At 46.3% G+C, this 17,452-nt stretch overlaps 1 protein-coding gene across 5 annotated transcripts in view; it reads right to left on the reverse strand.

Moving 5' to 3' along the window:
• LOC120516813 (protein inscuteable homolog) overlaps positions 1-17,452 on the reverse strand; it is a 232,787-nt gene that overhangs the window by 86,101 nt on the left and 129,234 nt on the right. For all 5 annotated transcript variants that reach the window (XM_039738779.1, XM_039738787.1, XM_039738773.1 and 2 more), the window contains exons 3-6: positions 9,370-9,715; positions 9,237-9,289; positions 3,754-3,877; positions 180-293 (exon numbers count right to left, since the gene is read on the reverse strand). In XM_039738779.1, coding sequence (XP_039594713.1) covers positions 180-293; positions 3,754-3,877; positions 9,237-9,289; positions 9,370-9,715 — 637 coding nt within the window. The remainder of the gene's footprint in view (positions 1-179; positions 294-3,753; positions 3,878-9,236; positions 9,290-9,369; positions 9,716-17,452) is intronic.

The following is a 17,452-nucleotide window of genomic DNA, read 5'->3' on the forward strand; positions in this document are numbered from 1 at the left end:
AAGGACAGAGTTTATTGTGTCGCATGCAGAAAGAGAAAACAAATAACAGCTTGTGTGTTTGGACTTGACGTGTGTCCTGCTGTCTGTATGGAGTCAGGCTGAATGTTCCCAGTGGGCATTCCAGTGATACACGGAGCGGATAGAAAAGGAAGTTGTGTGATTAAGGATAAAGTACTCACCTTTGCCAGCATGCTGCACAGATGGGCGCCTTCCTGCGTCAGGTCCAGGAGGCTGTCGATGGCCATTCCGATGGCGCACGTGTTATCCGAAGACTCGAGCTGTCTCAGCAAGACCTGAAACACAAGTGGACAACTCAGCCCCAACGTCCAGGCAGACCACTCTTCTCAAAACAACTACACGGCCACCAGTCTCTTACAGAGCGCCGAGAGAATCCGCTTGTCGTACCTGAAGTGGCCACGGCTGACTAGAGACACAAGTATCGCTTGTCTGCCTACAGTGGATTCGGACAGTTTTGAGGCCCCTCTTTAATCTCCTTAGTTTACCCTGGACACACATTTCAATATTTCTTTTAGAACACACCTTCCATTAGAAGATTAGAACACTCTGGACGAGAACAGGCCATTAAGCCCAACAAAGCTCGCCAGTCCTGTCCACTTCATTCTTCCAAAATAACATCAAGTCGAGTTTTGAAAGTCCCTAACGTCTTAGGGCTCATTTATACTTCACGCGACGCGACGCATGCTGCAGCGGACGCTCCTGCTACGCAAGCGTTGTAGTGTTTATACTTGCGCGCGTACTTTACGTAAATCTGGAGGAATCCACCAGGTGGCAGTGCGAGATATTATCGCGGTAAGAACATGTTCGGCTTCTCTGTGTTGTGAATTGCCTAAAACACCTATTAAATTCTGATGACACCTTACCGCAGTATCTCTGAAAAAGATGTTTATTGATCAAATCCATAAATCCAGGGATGTATGTGTCCATTCCAGGAAGCATTGGGCACGAGTGAGAAACAGTCCCTTGACGAGGCCTCAGCTCATCGCAAAGTGAATACAGGCACACACATACACTAGCGTCATTTTAGCGGCACCAAATCCCCAAATCTGCATATCTTTGGAAGGAAAGCGGAGCACAGTGTGGAATACAAGCAGGAAATACCAGCAATGTAACTCCCTGCGAGACAGCAGTGCTATCGCTCCGCCACTGTGACACCCCCATGTGTGTAATTATTCCCCCATGTTTGTATTTATTAACAGTATTCATTATTTAATCAAAATTATATGTGAAATGTAACATTTTAATGCATTTCATCATGAAAGTGATATCAAGTATAAATCTAAAGATTCTAAATGTGCAGAGAGTTGGAATATCATACATTTAATTTGTTCTGTTTGGCGGTGTATTGCTGCTGAAGCAAATTGCCGACATACAGATGCGTTCGTGGTGCTTTTATATTCAAGCGTCGCATATTCCCGATCGTAATGACACGATACATTTTAAAAGTTTCAGTGCCGCCTATTTTTTTTTTTTTTGCAACTTCACATCGGCAACATAATGTATAGCGCTGTATTTGAGCCACTGAGAACAAAACAAAAGACACGGTGAAAACGTGTATTTTGTGATTAAAGTGGAAATTTCGGCTTTAATCTCGAAATGTCCACTTTAACCTCGTAGTTTACTTTATTATTAAAGCAGACCATCGTAAACGTCATCCCAGTTTTTAATCGCTATGAGCTTCTTGGACCTGACAGCAGGTAAAGTAAAAAAATAAAAAATAGACGGCACAAAAGATGGTATATGAGACTTTTAAAATGTATCGTGTCATTACGATCGGGAATATGCGATGCTTGAATATAAAAGCACCACGAATGCATCTGTATGTCGGCATTTTACTTCAACACTTTGAACTATTCATCAAACAGCAAAGCGCGCACATCGATCCCCGAAGGATCTCCATAGAGGATTGCTGTCACATGTAGATAGTAAACAGAGACTCTGACGTCACGTTCCGACTTTTAGCACACTGCGCCCCCCGACTTTTTGCTGGTACTGCAACTCGCGCACGCATCGCGTTAATTTCTGAGGACCTGCTCAGAGGACGCGTGAAATGAACGCTGGGAACGCGTGGCAGCCATGATGCGGGCGCGTACGCGTTCTGAGCGTGAAGTATAAATGAGCCCTTACTGTCTACCACACTACCTGGTCGCTTATTCCAAGTGTCTCTCGATCTTTGTGTAAAGAAAAACTTCCTAATGTTTGTGTGAAATTTGCCCTTCACAAGTTTCCAACTGTGTCCCCGTGTTCTTGATGACCTCATTTTAAAGTCACCGTCTCGATCCACTGCACTAATAACCTTCATCATATTAAACACTTCAGTCAGGTCTCCTCTTCATCTCCTTTCAATCTTTTCCTCATAACTCATCCCCTGTACTCGCTCTTCTCTGGACCTTCTCTTGTGCTGTTATGTCCTTTTTGTAGCCTGGAGACCCAAACTGCACACAGGACTCCAGATGAGGCCTCACCAGTGTGTTATAAAGACTTGAGCAGAACCTCCTGTGACTTGTACTCCACACTTTACTGTGCTGTAGATTTCACTCGAAATGGAGAAACTTGCCATTTTTGCCAAACAATCTACACATTTTTGAATCCTCCCTCTCTTATTCCGCCCACATAAATCACATTAAGAGACTTTCTTACTTTCACCTCCGTCACATGTCCCATGTTCGCTCCTTCCTCTCCTTCTCTAATGCTGAGAAACTCGTCCCTGCTTTTATCACATCCCGATTATTGTAATTCGCTGCTGGCTGGTGCCCCTTCTAATCTTATATCACAGCTCCATCTTATTCAAAACTCAGCTGTAAGAGTCCTCACTTGAACCAGCAGCAGCGAGCACATCACACCCATCCTGCTCCATCTTCACTGGCTCCCTGTGTCTTACAGAATTGAATATAAAATCCTACTAATAACCTACAAAGCTTTAAATGGACTACATCAGTGACCTTCTCCATCAGTATGTGCCTGCCCGCTCACTAAGGTCCTCTGATTCTGGCCATCTTGTTGTGCCCCACACTCCATGGGTGACAGCAGGGCCTTCAGCTGTATAGACTCTGGAATGACCTACCGAAATGAATCAAGTCAGCCGACTCCATGAATTCATTTAAAAAACAACTCAAAACTCATCTGTTCAGGAAGGCTGTTAGCTCTACTTGACTTTATTACCCTTCTCTCGGTTTACCTCCATGTCAAGATGTTCATGTAACCTGTGTGTGTGTATGTGCTGTGCCATCAATGATGCTGTCTGTTAGGCTTTAATCCAAATTTACTCTCTTACTCTTCTTTATTTATTTATCTGGTTTAGTAAGATGCCATATACTGTATAGGGTGGCACGGTGGCGCAGTGGGTAGCTCTGCTTCCCGGGTCCTCCCTGCGTGGAGTTTGGATGTTCTCCCCGTGTCTGTGTGGGTTTCCTCCCACAGTCCAAAGACATGCAGGTTAGGTTTATTGGCGATCCTAAATTGTGCTTGGTGTGTGTGTGCCCTGTGGTGAGCTGGTGCCCTGCCCGGGGTTTGTTTCCTGCCTTGTGCCCTGTGTTGGCTGGGATTGGCTCCAGCACACCCCCCGTGACCCTGTAGTTAGGATATAGTGGGTTGGATAATGGATGGATGGATGGATAAAAATAATTAAAACAACTTAACTAAAATGTTTACAAATTGAAACTAAACTAAACTAAATGAAGGAAATTAGGACCTTGGTGTGACCATGGCAAGAGCAATACTTCAACATCAACTAACCTGAATTTCGCCGGTGAGAGCAGCATCAATCATCTCGCTGAACGACTCCTCAACAGCTGTTAAGATTTCCAGTATGGACTCTTTCATTGTCTTCAGAAAGTATTCGTCATCTGTGTGAGTGCACCTTTAGGAGAGAAAGACCAAGAGATGACATGTCCTTCTGTCACTTGCTGCTCTGAAGCCTGTTTTTAGACAGTCTGACCACAGGGTTGTCTTAACTTCCTTCGCCCGCTGTTATCTTATGTCTCAAACAAAAGGCGCCTGAGAAGAACTGAGCCCACCCATGTCACTCATCCTACAGTCGTGGCCAAAACTTCTGAGAATGACCCAAGTGTTGGTTTTCACCAAGTTTGCTACTTCAGTGTTTTTAAGATCTCTGTGTCAGATGTTTCTATGGTGCACTGAAGTAGAATTACAAGCAGTTCAGAAGTTTCAAAGGCTTTTATTGACAATGACATCAAGTTTATGCACAGGGTCAATATTTGCAATGCTGGCCCTTCTTTCTTTTTCAAGACCTCTGCAATTCCCCCTAGCAGGGTGTCCGTCAACTTCTGGACCAAATCCTGTCTGATGGCAGCCCATTCTTGCATCATCAATGCTTGGAGTTTATCAGAACCGGTGGGATTTTGTTTGTCCACCTGCCTCTTGTGGATTGACCACACTTTCTCAATGGGATTAAAGGTCTGGGGAGTTTCCTGGACATGGACCTAAAATTTCGATGTTTTGTTCCTCGACCCACTTAGTTCTCACTTTTGCCTTATGGCCTAGTGCTCCATCATGCTGGAAAAGGTCTTGTTGGTCACCAAACGGTTCTTGAATGGTTGGGAGAAGTTTATTCATGGCTGTGGTGAATGGTCTCAGGATGCTTTACTGTTGGCCTGACACAGGACTGATGGTAGCCCCGCTCACCTTTTCTTTTTTTCTGGATGCCCAAAACAATCGGAAAGGGGATTCATCCATCCATCCATTATCCAACCCGCTATATCCTAACTAAAGGGGATTCATCAGAGAAAATGACTTTCCCCCCAGCAGTTCATTCCCAGAATATCAGTTTGTCCCTGATGGCTTCTTTGCTGCCCTTCTTGACACCCACCAGGCCATCCTTCAAAAAGTCTTCACCTCCCTCACATCCGCCTGCTGCCATTCCTGAGCCAGCTCTGCACTGGTGGTGACTCGATCCCGAGCCAGGAATAAAGAATGGGACCAAAACATCCTCCAAGAGCAACTTCTCCCAACCATCCAAGAACAGTTTCGTGACCAACATGACGGAGCAGCGGGCCAAAAGGCAAACGTGAGAACTCAGTGGCTCGGGGAACAAAACATTGAAATTTAGGGTCCATGGCCAGGAAACTCTCCAGACCTTTAATCCCATTGAGAACTTGTGTTCAAGAGGGGGATGGACAGACAAGAACCCACAAATTCTGATTAATCAAGAATGGGCTGCCATCAATACATTACATCCATCCATCCATCCATTATCCAACCCGCTATATCCTAACTACACGGTCACGTTGCAGCCAACAATGGGTGCAAAGCAGGAAACAAACCTCAGGCAGGCCGCCAGCCCACCGCAGCAATACAATACAATACAATACAATTTATTTTTTGTAGAGCACAAAATCACACAAGAAGTGCCGCAATGGGCTTTAACAGACCCTGCCTTTTGACAGCCCCTCAGCCTTGACTCTCTCAGAAGACAAGGAAAAACTCTAGGAGGGAAAAAAATGGAAGAAACCTCAGGAAAGGCGGTTCAAAGAGAGACCCCTTTCCAGTTAGGCTGGGCATGCAGTGGGTGTCAAAGAGAATGGGGGTCAACACAACACAATACAATACACAGAACAGAACACAAGTAATCTTTAATTCAATATAATCCATCCATCCATCCAACCCGCTATATCCTAACTACAGGGTCATGGGGGTCTTCTGCAGCCAACACAGGGCGCAAGGCAGGAAACAAACCCGGGCAGGGTGCCAGCCCACCTCAGACAACACATATGAACATGCAAACACTTAGACATGAGCACATTGATGTGCATGGAGACAAGCATTACAACGCATTGTAAGTGCCAGGAAGGATGGACTGGCATCCTAACTCTGACTGAAGATGAAACCCTAACCAGCCAGGAGGCCATAATGGGAGGCAGGAAACAAACCCCGGGCAGGGCGCCAGCCCACCACAGGGCACACACGGGACAATTTAGGATGGCCAATGCACCTAACCTGCATGTCTTTGGACTGTGGGAGGAAACCCACGCAGACACGGGGAGAACATCCAAACTCCACGCAGGGAGGAACCGGGAAGCGAACCAGGGTCTCCTAACTGCGAGGCAGCAGCGCCACCATGCCGCCCCATGCAATATAAAAGTAAAATAAAAATATTACAAGTACAGAGCAGAATTTAACAGTAATAGGATTTGAATTTGTTCAGAGTCCCGGAGATCTCGGCCATCAAGCTGCCTCCCCCCACAGATTCCATCAGTCAGGATTTGGCCCAGAAGTTGATTGCCAGCCAGCCTGCCAGGGCGAATTGCAGTGGTCTTGAAAATGAAAGAAGGGCCAACACTACAAATATGGACTCTACACATAAACTGAATGTCATTGTCAATAAAAGCCTTCTGAACTGCTTGTAATTCTACTTCAGTGTCCCATAGAAACATCTGACAAAAAGATCGAAAAACACTGAGCCAGCAGCAGACTTTGTGAAAATTAATATTTGTGTCATTCTCGAAGCTTTTGCCCACGACTGTACAGAGTGAGGAGTCACCAGAGAGGGGTGGCGTGTTGTGGTGGGTCAATTTTTATTATCCAAGAGAGAAATCTGTGTCTCTCCTCTTGGACTTCTATCCTTTTTTTTGTATATAATTGTATATAGGGGGGATTTCTAACCCGCTGAATCCAAATACAGGGTCACGGGGGTCAGCTGGAGCCAATCCCAGCCAACACAGGAACCAATCCTGGGCAGGGTGCCAACCCACCACAGGACACACACACACCCACACACCAAGCACACACTAGGGCCAATTTGGAACCGCCAATCCACCTAACTTGCATGTCTTTGGATAGTGGGAGGAAACCGGAGCGCCCGGAGGAAACCCACGCAGACACGGGGAGAACATGCAAACTCCACGCAGGGAGGACCTGGGAAGCGAACCCGGGTCTCCTAACTGCGAGGCAGCAGCGCTACCACTGCGCCACCGTGCCACCCCTAATTGTATATATAATTATTATATATACATTATATATTATATATATTATTATATAATTGTTTTTGTTGCTTGACCGTGGAGTTGTTTTGATTATTACTTATAACTGACAAATGCTTTTAAACATCACAGCAGATATTCAGAATTAGACTTTTAAAGAGCTACCTTCTGGTCGGGACACGTTCATCAAGTTCATCAAGAACATGGGGACACAGTTGGAAACTTGTGAAGGGTAAATTTCGCACAAACATTAGGAAGTTTTTCTTTACACAAAGAACGAGAGACACTTGGAATAAGCGACCAGTTAGTGTGGTAGACAGTAAGACGTTAGGGACTTTCAAAACTCGACTTGATGTTTTCTTGGAGGAAGCAAGTGGATAGGACTGGCGAGCTTTGTTGGGCTGAATGGCCTGTTCTCGTCTCGTGTGTTCTAATGTTCTAAATTTCTAACACACAATAGCCAGGAAAGGCTAACAGGACTGGCACCAGTGCCAGTTTCTGTCCAATGATTGTCAGGTTACTGAACAGCCAATCATAATAAGAAATATTGTAATGAATATTGTGTGTGTATACACAGTATATACACTCACCTAAAGGATTATTAGGAACACCTGTTCAATTTCTCATTAATGCGATTATCTAATCAACCAATCACATGGCAGTTGCTTTAATGCATTTAGGGGTGTGGTCCTGGTCAAGACAATCTCCTGAACTCCAAACTGAATGTCAGAATGGGAAAGTAATTCTGAGCGTGGCATGGTTGTTGGTGCCATATGGGCCGGTCTGAGTATTTCACAATCTGCTCAGTTACTGGGATTTTCACGCACAACCATTTCTAGGGTTTACAAAGAATGGTGTGAAAAGGGAAAAACATCCAGTATGCGGCAGTCCTGTGGGCGATAATGCCTTGTTGATGCTAGAGGTCAGAGGAGAATGGGCCGACTGATTCAAGCTGATAGAAGAGCAACTTTGACTGAAATAACCACTCGTTACAACCAAGGTATGCAGCAAAGCATTTGTGAAGCCACAACACGCACAACCTTGAGGCGGATGGGCTACAACAGCAGAAGACCCCACCGGGTACCACTCATCTCCACTACAAATAGGAAAAAGAGGCTACAATTTGCACGAGCTCACCAAAATTGGACAGTTGAAGACTGGAAAAATGTCGCCTGGTCTGATGAGTCTCGATTTCTGTTGAGACATTCAAATGGTGGAGTCAGAATTTGGCGTAAACAGAATGAGAACATGGATCCATCATGCCTTGTTACCACTGTGCAGGCTGGTGGTGGTGGTGTAATGGTGTGGGGGATGTTTTCTTGGCACACTTTAGGCCCCTTAGTGCCAATTGGGCATCGGCTACCTGAGCATTGTTTCTGACCATGTCCACCCCTTCATGACCACCATGTACCCATCCTCTGATGGCTACTTCCAGCAGGATAATGCACCATGTCACAAAGCTCGAATCATTTCAAATTGGTTTCTTGAACATGACAATGAGTTCACTGTACTAAAATGGCCCCCACAGTCACCAGATCTCAACCCAATAGAGCATCTTTGGGATGTGGTGGAACGGGAGCTTCCTGCCCTGGATGTGCATCCCACAAATCTCCATCAACTGCAAGATGCTATCCTATCAATATGGGCCAACATTTCTAAAGAATGCCTTCAGCACCTTGTTGAATCAATGCCACGTAGAATTAAGGCAGTTCTGAAGGCGAAAGGGGGTCAAACACCGGATTAGTATGGTGGTCCTAATAATCCTTTAGGTGAGTGTACATGTGTGTGCACAGGGGACAGTTTAAGGGCTCTGGTGACGGTAATTCTCTGCCACTCCAGGGGTCGGCACTCTACGATAGCCCCTTCTCTTTCTCTCTCTTTCTTCCACCACTGACTTGTCCCTTCACCTGGACCCACTGGTTTTTTAACCAGAAGAAACACCATCTTAGGTGGTCTCATCCAGACTCCCGTCTGAAAAGAAGCAACTAAACGCCACTATAATACTTTCCTACTTCACCTCCTCCTCTTCTCATCTCCCAGCTTTACCTCCACTGCACCCTAATGGCCGCCACTAAGCCCTTTTTGTTTTCCCTCTCTGGCTGTATTTTTTGGTGCACACACCACCCTTCATTATTTCCTCTCAGATTCATCACAGTGAATGGAAGAGCGTGGCCTGACCTTCATGTCTTGGGTGACGCACCACTTTATTAAAAGCCCGACATGCGGGTCATTATTCTAAGTGTCTCGCCTGCATGCCGCCACCTGCCTCCGTGTCCATACCTTTCAGTCAGGACCGTCAGCTCCATGCACTTGTCCAGCAGCAGCTGCTCTGACTGCAACAGAAAAGGAGAAAGACGTGTGAGCTGAAGAGCAGAATGACCGCCAAGCACTGAGTGCCCCACATGCTCTTTACCTGCTGGCGCACGGCTGAAGCGCTCCTGGCCAAGCTGTGGTACTCGTTGACGAGTGAGCGGACGTGGCAGTTGGTCCTGACCGCCGTACTGTGCGCTCTCTGCCACCGGTTCTTCTCCAGCTTTTGGAAGAGCTTGCTGAGCTCGCCGCTCACGATGAGGGCTCTCTTGAGTAAAGCGTGCAGGCCATCCCGACTCGGCTGCTCGGGGTTCACGATGAGCTCGCTCTGCACGTCCTCATCCACGCTGATGGGCTTTGACTGCAGAATGCACATACACTCCACCTCACTCATGTACCTCAGCTCCTCCATCCAGCGCTGGACTGAGTCCACACGGATGAGATGCATGCTGCAGAAGAAAAAAGGAAAGGGCAGAGTCAAATGGCGGCCATCGGTCACAGATACCCCCCATATACAAGAACGACACAAAGTCATCAAAAAGGTTTGGGGCAGCCACCCGTATATTGTTCCTTGGCTGTAAAAATGGTTTAAATTGAACAGAGGTGTTCATAGATACGAGTCCAAAACAGAACTAAAGATATGGTGTTAAAGGTGGCCGAGCACGGAAGTGACGCCATCAGTGGCAACGGAACTCTGTGGGATTTCCCGTGGACGGTCTGCAAGGGATTGAGAGAGACAGTCAGTGCCCCTCGCCACCCCCTGGTCTAGCTGTCTCCCAATCGCATGTGTGTGACAACGTAATGAATAACTGCACAATCACACACACACACACACACACACAGTCATAGATGCACACACGGACACATGAATCAACTCACTGTGCGCAGACACGTGAACACAGTAACACGCATTTACAGATACACAGAAGCACACTGCAGGTAAAAGGCCTGAACGAGAGTAATTCCATGCCAGACCAGGGGGTGGCAGAGTGCCCTGACTCTTTTTTTCACTTTTCTGCAGACCATTCAAGTGAAATTCCACCTGGCCCTGATGACGCCATTTCCATTTCTGACCACTGTGATGATGTCACCTCTGTTTCCGGGGCCTTTGATGATGTCACTTCCAGTTTAGTTTAAAGACCCTCTGATGATGTTACCTCCGGTTTCGTGGGGCATTTGATAAAGACCCTTCTGGTTCTGACCCTGTGATGTCACTTCCGGTTTTGGGGCCTTTGATGATATCACTTCCATTTCTGCCCCCTTTAATGATGTCACTTCTGGGTCCGAGCCTATGGATGAAGACCCTTCCGGTTCGAGCCCCTTGGATGACATGGCCTATGGATGAAGACCCTTGAGGTTCTGGTCCCTTGGATGATGTCACTTCTGAGTCCAAGCCTATGGATGAAGACCCTTCCAGTTCCGGCCCCTGTGATGTCACTTCCGGTTCTGGGGCCTTTGATGATATCACTTCCATTTCTGCCCCCTTTAATGATGTCACTTCCGGGTCCGAGCCTATGGTTGAAGTCCCTTCCGGTTCGAGCGCCTTGGATGACATGGCCTATGGATGAAGACCCTTGTGGTTCCAGCCTCTTGGATGATGTCACTTCTGGGTCCGAGCCTATGGATGAAGACCCTTGTAGTTCCAGCCCCTTGGATGATGTCACTTCTGGGTCCGAGCCTATGGATGAAGACCCTTCCAGTTCCGGCTCAATTGATGTCACTTCCTATACTGGCCTTTAAAGCTGCCATCTTTCCTCTATCCCCTCAGTTCTGTTTTGGACTCCGATCAATATACATCTGTTACATATGTAATGTCTTTTGCAGCCAGGATATAATATATGGATGGCTTCCCCAAGCCTTTTTTTTAGACTCTGTCATTTATTGTGACAACACATACATCCATCCATCCATCCATTATCCAACCCACTATATCCTAACACGGGGTCACAGGGGTCTGCTGGAGCCAATCCCAACCAACACAGGGCGCAAGGCAGGAATAAACCCCAGGCAGGGTGCCAGCCCACCGCAGACAACACATATGAACATGCAAGCACTTAGACATGAGCACATTGATATGCATGGAGACAAGCATTACAACGCATTGTAAGTGCCAGGAAGGATGGACTGGCAACCCAACTCTGACTGAAGATGAAACCCTAACCAGCCAGGAGGCCATAATGGGAGGACCACTGGAGTTGAGGTGATACCCGGCCGGGATGAACCTCAAATTCTATCCCAGTCGGGATGAAAGAATAATGGATGGGCGGGGGATCAATTTATTCCCCAACATGAGAGGTGGCACTATTCCTCTGGCTTACTGGACCAATGTGGTACAGAAGGACAACCCAGTCAGGTTCCTTGGGTGCTGCCAGGGTGCTGCTGTAGGAGGAGATCCTTCTTGCTTTGAGAAACGTTTTTGTGGCCTGAAAGAACTTACAGTACCATGGCAGGTATTTACATAAATGAAGCCACTCTGCCTCATCTAGGCGAGTACGAGTCGGGATTGAGTTGGACGACACTTACAATGGAGGATGAGAAGATTTCTGGTTGTTTTTTATAGGACACTGCTGGTCTGTGAAAAGCATGTGGAGGTACAATTGTTAACAAGTTATCATTTAATTGGACTTGGAAGTGTCTGTGGTTGAGTTGTATCTGGTGTTGGGGTTCGGTGGCACCCACTGGTGGTCACAACACATACACACACATACACACACCAACACATGGGTACACAGAGATACACGTGTTCAGATGTTTACTAGCCCTCCTTCATTCATTTTCTCTTTTCATTGTTGTGCTGTGCCACTTGGTGCCACTGCTCTACTGTCAAGTTGTTGTCCTGTCCTTGAAAACACACCCGAGATATTGAAGGGGTGTCACACACGTGTGCATGGCAGGCAGCTAAAAGGACCAAAAGAAGGTAATTCCACGCCAGGCCAAGGGGTGGCGGGGTACAGTAAACCTTTCTCTTTTATCTCTGCAGACCAGACACAGGAAACACTGCTTGTTTTCAATGATGTCATTTTCAGGCCCCGTCCTGATGATGCCACTTCCGGTTCCTGTTCCAGGTGACATCACTTCCGCCAATCAGCCATAAAAGAAACCCAACCACCTCTTTGCAGTCAGTTCTGTTTGTGGTCTCAACCTGTACACTTCTGTGCCACCAAAACCTCACATTTGCAGCCAGAATCAAGTATACGGGTGGCTGCCCCAAACCTCATTTGGTGTCAAGGACTGTTTATTTCACAGGGGCCTTCGAGTCAGTGGATGGAAACAGTCTGCTGCCATGCTAGATGGCCCAGCACAGGCCCATACCAAAGAATGACCAGAGGGGTGGTGGATAGCCAGTTGGCCGGAGTCTCCAAGACTGTGACTTTGTCTGTTATAACTGACTGTAGACTCCCATTGGGGTTTACTTTCCCCACTGATGCATCTGACTGGAGTTTTTGTTTTCCTGTGCTCAACTGTCAACCGGCCTGAGGCCCAAAGGTGTTTGAAGCCTTCAAGAGAAACTTAACAGTCCTATAAATATATCTAAAGGAGGAGTGTGACCATAAACCTCGGCTTGTGAACACAAGGGCCTCAGAATTAATACAAACAAATTGAAAAAAGAAAAGCAAGACTCCACAGAACCTAAGAGACAAAAAGAACTTGCCTGAAAGGCAGTCCTAAATACGTAATCCAGAAAACAGACTCCTTCAAACAGAGCAAGAGAATCAAGAAAAGAAAAAATCCAAAAAAAAATAACAAGACTCACGAATATAAAGCAGGAAGGTGGGGACTCAGCTCAAATATAAACCCAGGAGGCGGGGCCAACACCCAAATATAAAGCTAGAAGGTGGGGACTCAGCTCAAATATAAACCCAGGAGGCGGGGCCAACACCCAAATATAAAGCTAGAAGGTGGGGACTCGACTCAAATATATATCCAGGAGGCGGGGCCTACACCCAAATATAAAGCCCAAAGGTGGGGACTCGACTCAAATATAAACCCAGGAGGCGGGGCCAACACCCAAATGTAAAGCTAGAAGGTGGGAACTCAGCTCAAATGTAAAGCAAGAAGGCGGGGTCACTGCCTCATTATAAAGCAAGAAGGCGGGGACGTAGCTCAAATATAAAGCCAAAAGGCAGACCCAGCATCTGTGACATGAGGGTCACCCCGCCTCCCTGGGAATCCACCCACAAAGCACAAGGAAAACATGCAATCTTAAAAAGACAGTACATAATTAACCACTAATAAACGAAACCATCAGAAAAAAAACATAAAAATAAGAAACACAATAATTCAAAGTAAACAAAAACATACAAAAATAAACATAAATGCACAACAATCAGAATAAAGACACAGTATGGTGCCTGCATAAATCTGAGTAGCTGTCTGCTAGTGCGCTGTGATCATCTTTGTCTATCATGGAGATTGTGTGTTCTTTATGTAGGAGTGATTCATTGTTTCGTGCATATTATTGCTAACTTACTATTTTTAGAAAGTTATATGGAAAATGTTAATATAAAGATAAACCAGTGACGTGTTCATTTTCTACACCCTGTACTAAATTTGAAAATACAATGACAATGTATGACTCGTGTCAATTCTGATGACAGCAACACACTCTACAACAACAACAACATTTATTTATATAGCACATTTTCATACAAAAAAAAAATGTAACTCAAAGGGCCCTCTCCCTCTAGTTGAGTGTCTGCCACCGTGTCACATTGCCACTTCTATTACTAACACTTTTGGGCACTGAAGACACCAGTTGGTTAAGCAAGACAGGAATAAGAAGAAGAAGAAGACAGAATATCTGAGGTCTAATGATGATCAGGACTGAGAAGTTAGCTTACTGTTGAAAAGAGTGGATATGAAAATATCTAAGAGCAGTGATAGCCCACGATGGAGAATGAGATGCAGTGTGGATATCGCGATTGGAAGGAGGTAACAGGAGTGTTGTATGATGGAAGAATTAAGGAGGAGGTGAAAAGTAAGGTTTACAAGACCAGCACTGATGCATGGAGCCGAGACGTGGAGAGTAAAGGGAGACACGGCAGTAGAAGAAGTTTGGGTGTACAGTACTAACACTGGCAATTCGTTCTGTCCGCATGTAACCCTGCAAAGTCTCGTTCGTTTGACTAGTGTGATCGCTCCGCACCGGGCCAACACTTGGAAGAGGTGGGCCTGAGCACGGTTCAGGAGCATACGGGAATGGTGTGATCGCTAAACGTGCCCAAGCATGACGTGACAGACGTGACATCAATGATGCGACACATCAGATTCTCTGTTGAGTTAGAAGCAGGTTTTTATTCTCACTTTAACATGAACGTGAATTGTAGTCGGCAAGAAGAGCTGCAAATTTCTCCCTCGACATTATTTGTCACCGTAAAAAATCTTCTCGGACGTGCAGCACGATTAACAGCAACTCGATCAATCCGTACGAGGGGAGAGCGAAGGGAGAGCGTCCTCCTGCCCGATACGATACGACATTTTGACATGCGATGTTCTCACACCGAGTTCGGATCTTGTCTTTGGATTTACACGAAGTCACATGGTCATGACGAAAACGTGCCCGGGCCCTGAACGTGTTGACCAGCAGAGGGACAATCATATTTGGGCACGGTACGGAACAAACTGGGCCTAGTGGGAGTCCACCCTGAAATGGAGCGGAAATGAGAAGGCGGAGATGGATGTGTGGAGTTACAACAAAGGACAGAAAAAGAAATCAGAACATGAAAGTGCAGGAAAGGAGAAAGAAGAGGTACGGACATGTGATGAAGACAGACAAGGAATATGTGGGCAAAAGAGTGGCAGACATTGAAGAGAAAGCAGAGGAGGCCAAAGAGGAGGTGGATGAATAAAGTCAAAGAAGATCTGAAGGAAAAGAGTCGGACTGGTGAGGAGGTGAAGGACCGAGCTGTTTGGAGGAGGCTGATCGAGCACATTGAACCCACACGGAAGTGAAGAGGAAGACGACGAAGACAAAGATGCTAATTCAGACTTTAAACAGCGAATCAAACCAAATTCACTGCCCAGCCCCACCAGGATCAGGTGATAATCCCATCCTTTTGTTAATGGCACCAGACAATTCCTGGTTAGGCTTTGTTTGACGGCTTCATTTTATTCCATTTACTTTAACTGCCTGCCAGCCTGCCATTTAGTTGCATTTTGAATACGAGCGGCTCAAGTAGTACAAATATAACCCAAATGGTGCACACAAAGCAAAGACTAAGAGTGTTGGCAGCTGCCACCTTGTCTCTCAGGCCGGCAGCTGGGTGGTACCGTGAACCATGCAGATGAATACAAAGGCATTTAAGACCCGGTGAGCTAATGGTGGGCTAGAAAACAAAACGGAGCGATGCTAGCAGGGAGAGGGGCGAGTGTCACTGATGAACGGGGTGGACTGTGAGCCACCACTCATTTTCAGAGAGCTGTTGAAACACAGTGGGCATGAATAATTCAGGAGGGCGTCAGGTGGGCTGCCTCCTCTCTCGCGTATTCCGTTGCAAAAGAGCAAATAAAAAGGGAACAATAGGGACGCGCAGATAGACAATTAATTGCTTCTATTGTATAAACAAGTCGATTATTTCTGGCTAATTACAACTCTTTAAAAACAAATGAAATTGCACAAAAAAAGTAATCAGACATGCAAGCGCATTTCTATTAAATGTTTCATTTCCATCCACTGTCACCTCATGGGATGCACAAGCCATCCGAGTGACACGTCCAGGGCGCCTTTTCATCTTTTCCTTTTTTCTGATCACACAGAAAGTGCTGGAAAGAACTAGAAAGCAGGTTCAGACTCTAACAGTAAGTCACTGCAGACACCATCCAATGCCACGGCTACTACAGTGCATCCGGAAAGTATTCCCAGCGCATCACTTTTTCCACATTTTGTTATGTTACAGCCTTATTCCAAAATGGATTAAATTCATTTTTTTCCTCAGAATTCTACACACAACACCCCATAATGACAACGTGAAAAAGTTTACTTGAGGTTCTTGCAAATTTATTAAAAATAACAAAACTGAGAAATCCCATGTCCATAAGTATTCACAGCCTTTGCTCAATACTTTGTCGATGCACCTTTGGCACCAATTCCAGCCTCAAGACTTTTTGAATGTGATGCCACAAGCTTGGCACACCTATCCTTGGCCAGTGTCGCCCATTCCTCTTTGCAGCACCTCTCAAGCTCCATCAGGTTGGATGGGAAGCGTCGGTGCACAGCCATTTTAAGATCTCTCCAGAGATGTTCAATCAGATTCAAGTCTGGGCCACTCAAGGACATTCACAGAGTTGTCCTGAAGCCACTCCTTTGATATCTTGGCTGTGTGCTTAGGGTCGTTGTCCTGCTGAAAGATGAACCGTCGCCCCAGTCTGAGGTCAAGAGCGCTCTGGAGCAGGTTTTCATCCAGGATGTCTCTGTACATTGCTGCAGTCATCTTTCCCTTTATCCTGACTAGTCTCCCAGTTCTGGATGCTGCCACCACCATGCTTCACTGTAGGGATGGTATTGGCCTGGTGATGAGCAGTGCCTGGTTTCCTCCAAACGTGACGCCTGGCATTCACACCAAAGAGTTCAATCTTTGTCTCATCAGACCAGAGAATTTTGTTTCTCATGGTCTGAGAGTCCTTCAGGTGCCTTTTGGCAAACTCCAGGTGGGCTGCCATGTGCCTTTTACTAAGGAGTGGCTTCCGTCTGGCCACTCTACCATACAGGCCTGATTGGTGGATTGCTGCAGAGATGGTTGTCCTTCTGGAAGGTTCTCTCTCTCCACAGAGGACCTCTGGAGCTCTGACAGAGTGACCATCGGGTTCTTGGTCACCTCCCTGACTAAGGCCCTTCTCCCCCGATCGCTCAGTTTAGATGGCCGGCCAGCTCTAGGAAGAGTCCTGGTGGTTTCGAATTTTTTCCACTTACAGATGATGGAGGCCACTGTGCTCATTGGGACCTTCAAAGCAGCAGAAATTTTTCTGTAACCTTCTCCAGATTTGTGCCTCGAGACAATCCTGTCTGAGGTCTACAGACAATTCCTTTGACTTGGTTTGTGCTCTGACATGAACGGTCAACTGTGGGACCTTCTATAGACAGGTGTGTGCCTTTCCAAGTCATGTCCAGTCAACAGAATTTATCACAGGTGGACTCCAATGAAGCTGCAGAAACATCTCAAGGATGATCAGGAGAAACAGGATGCACC

This window comes from Polypterus senegalus, chromosome 1 (genome assembly GCF_016835505.1).
Source record: "Polypterus senegalus isolate Bchr_013 chromosome 1, ASM1683550v1, whole genome shotgun sequence".
Taxonomy (NCBI): domain Eukaryota; kingdom Metazoa; phylum Chordata; class Cladistia; order Polypteriformes; family Polypteridae; genus Polypterus; species Polypterus senegalus.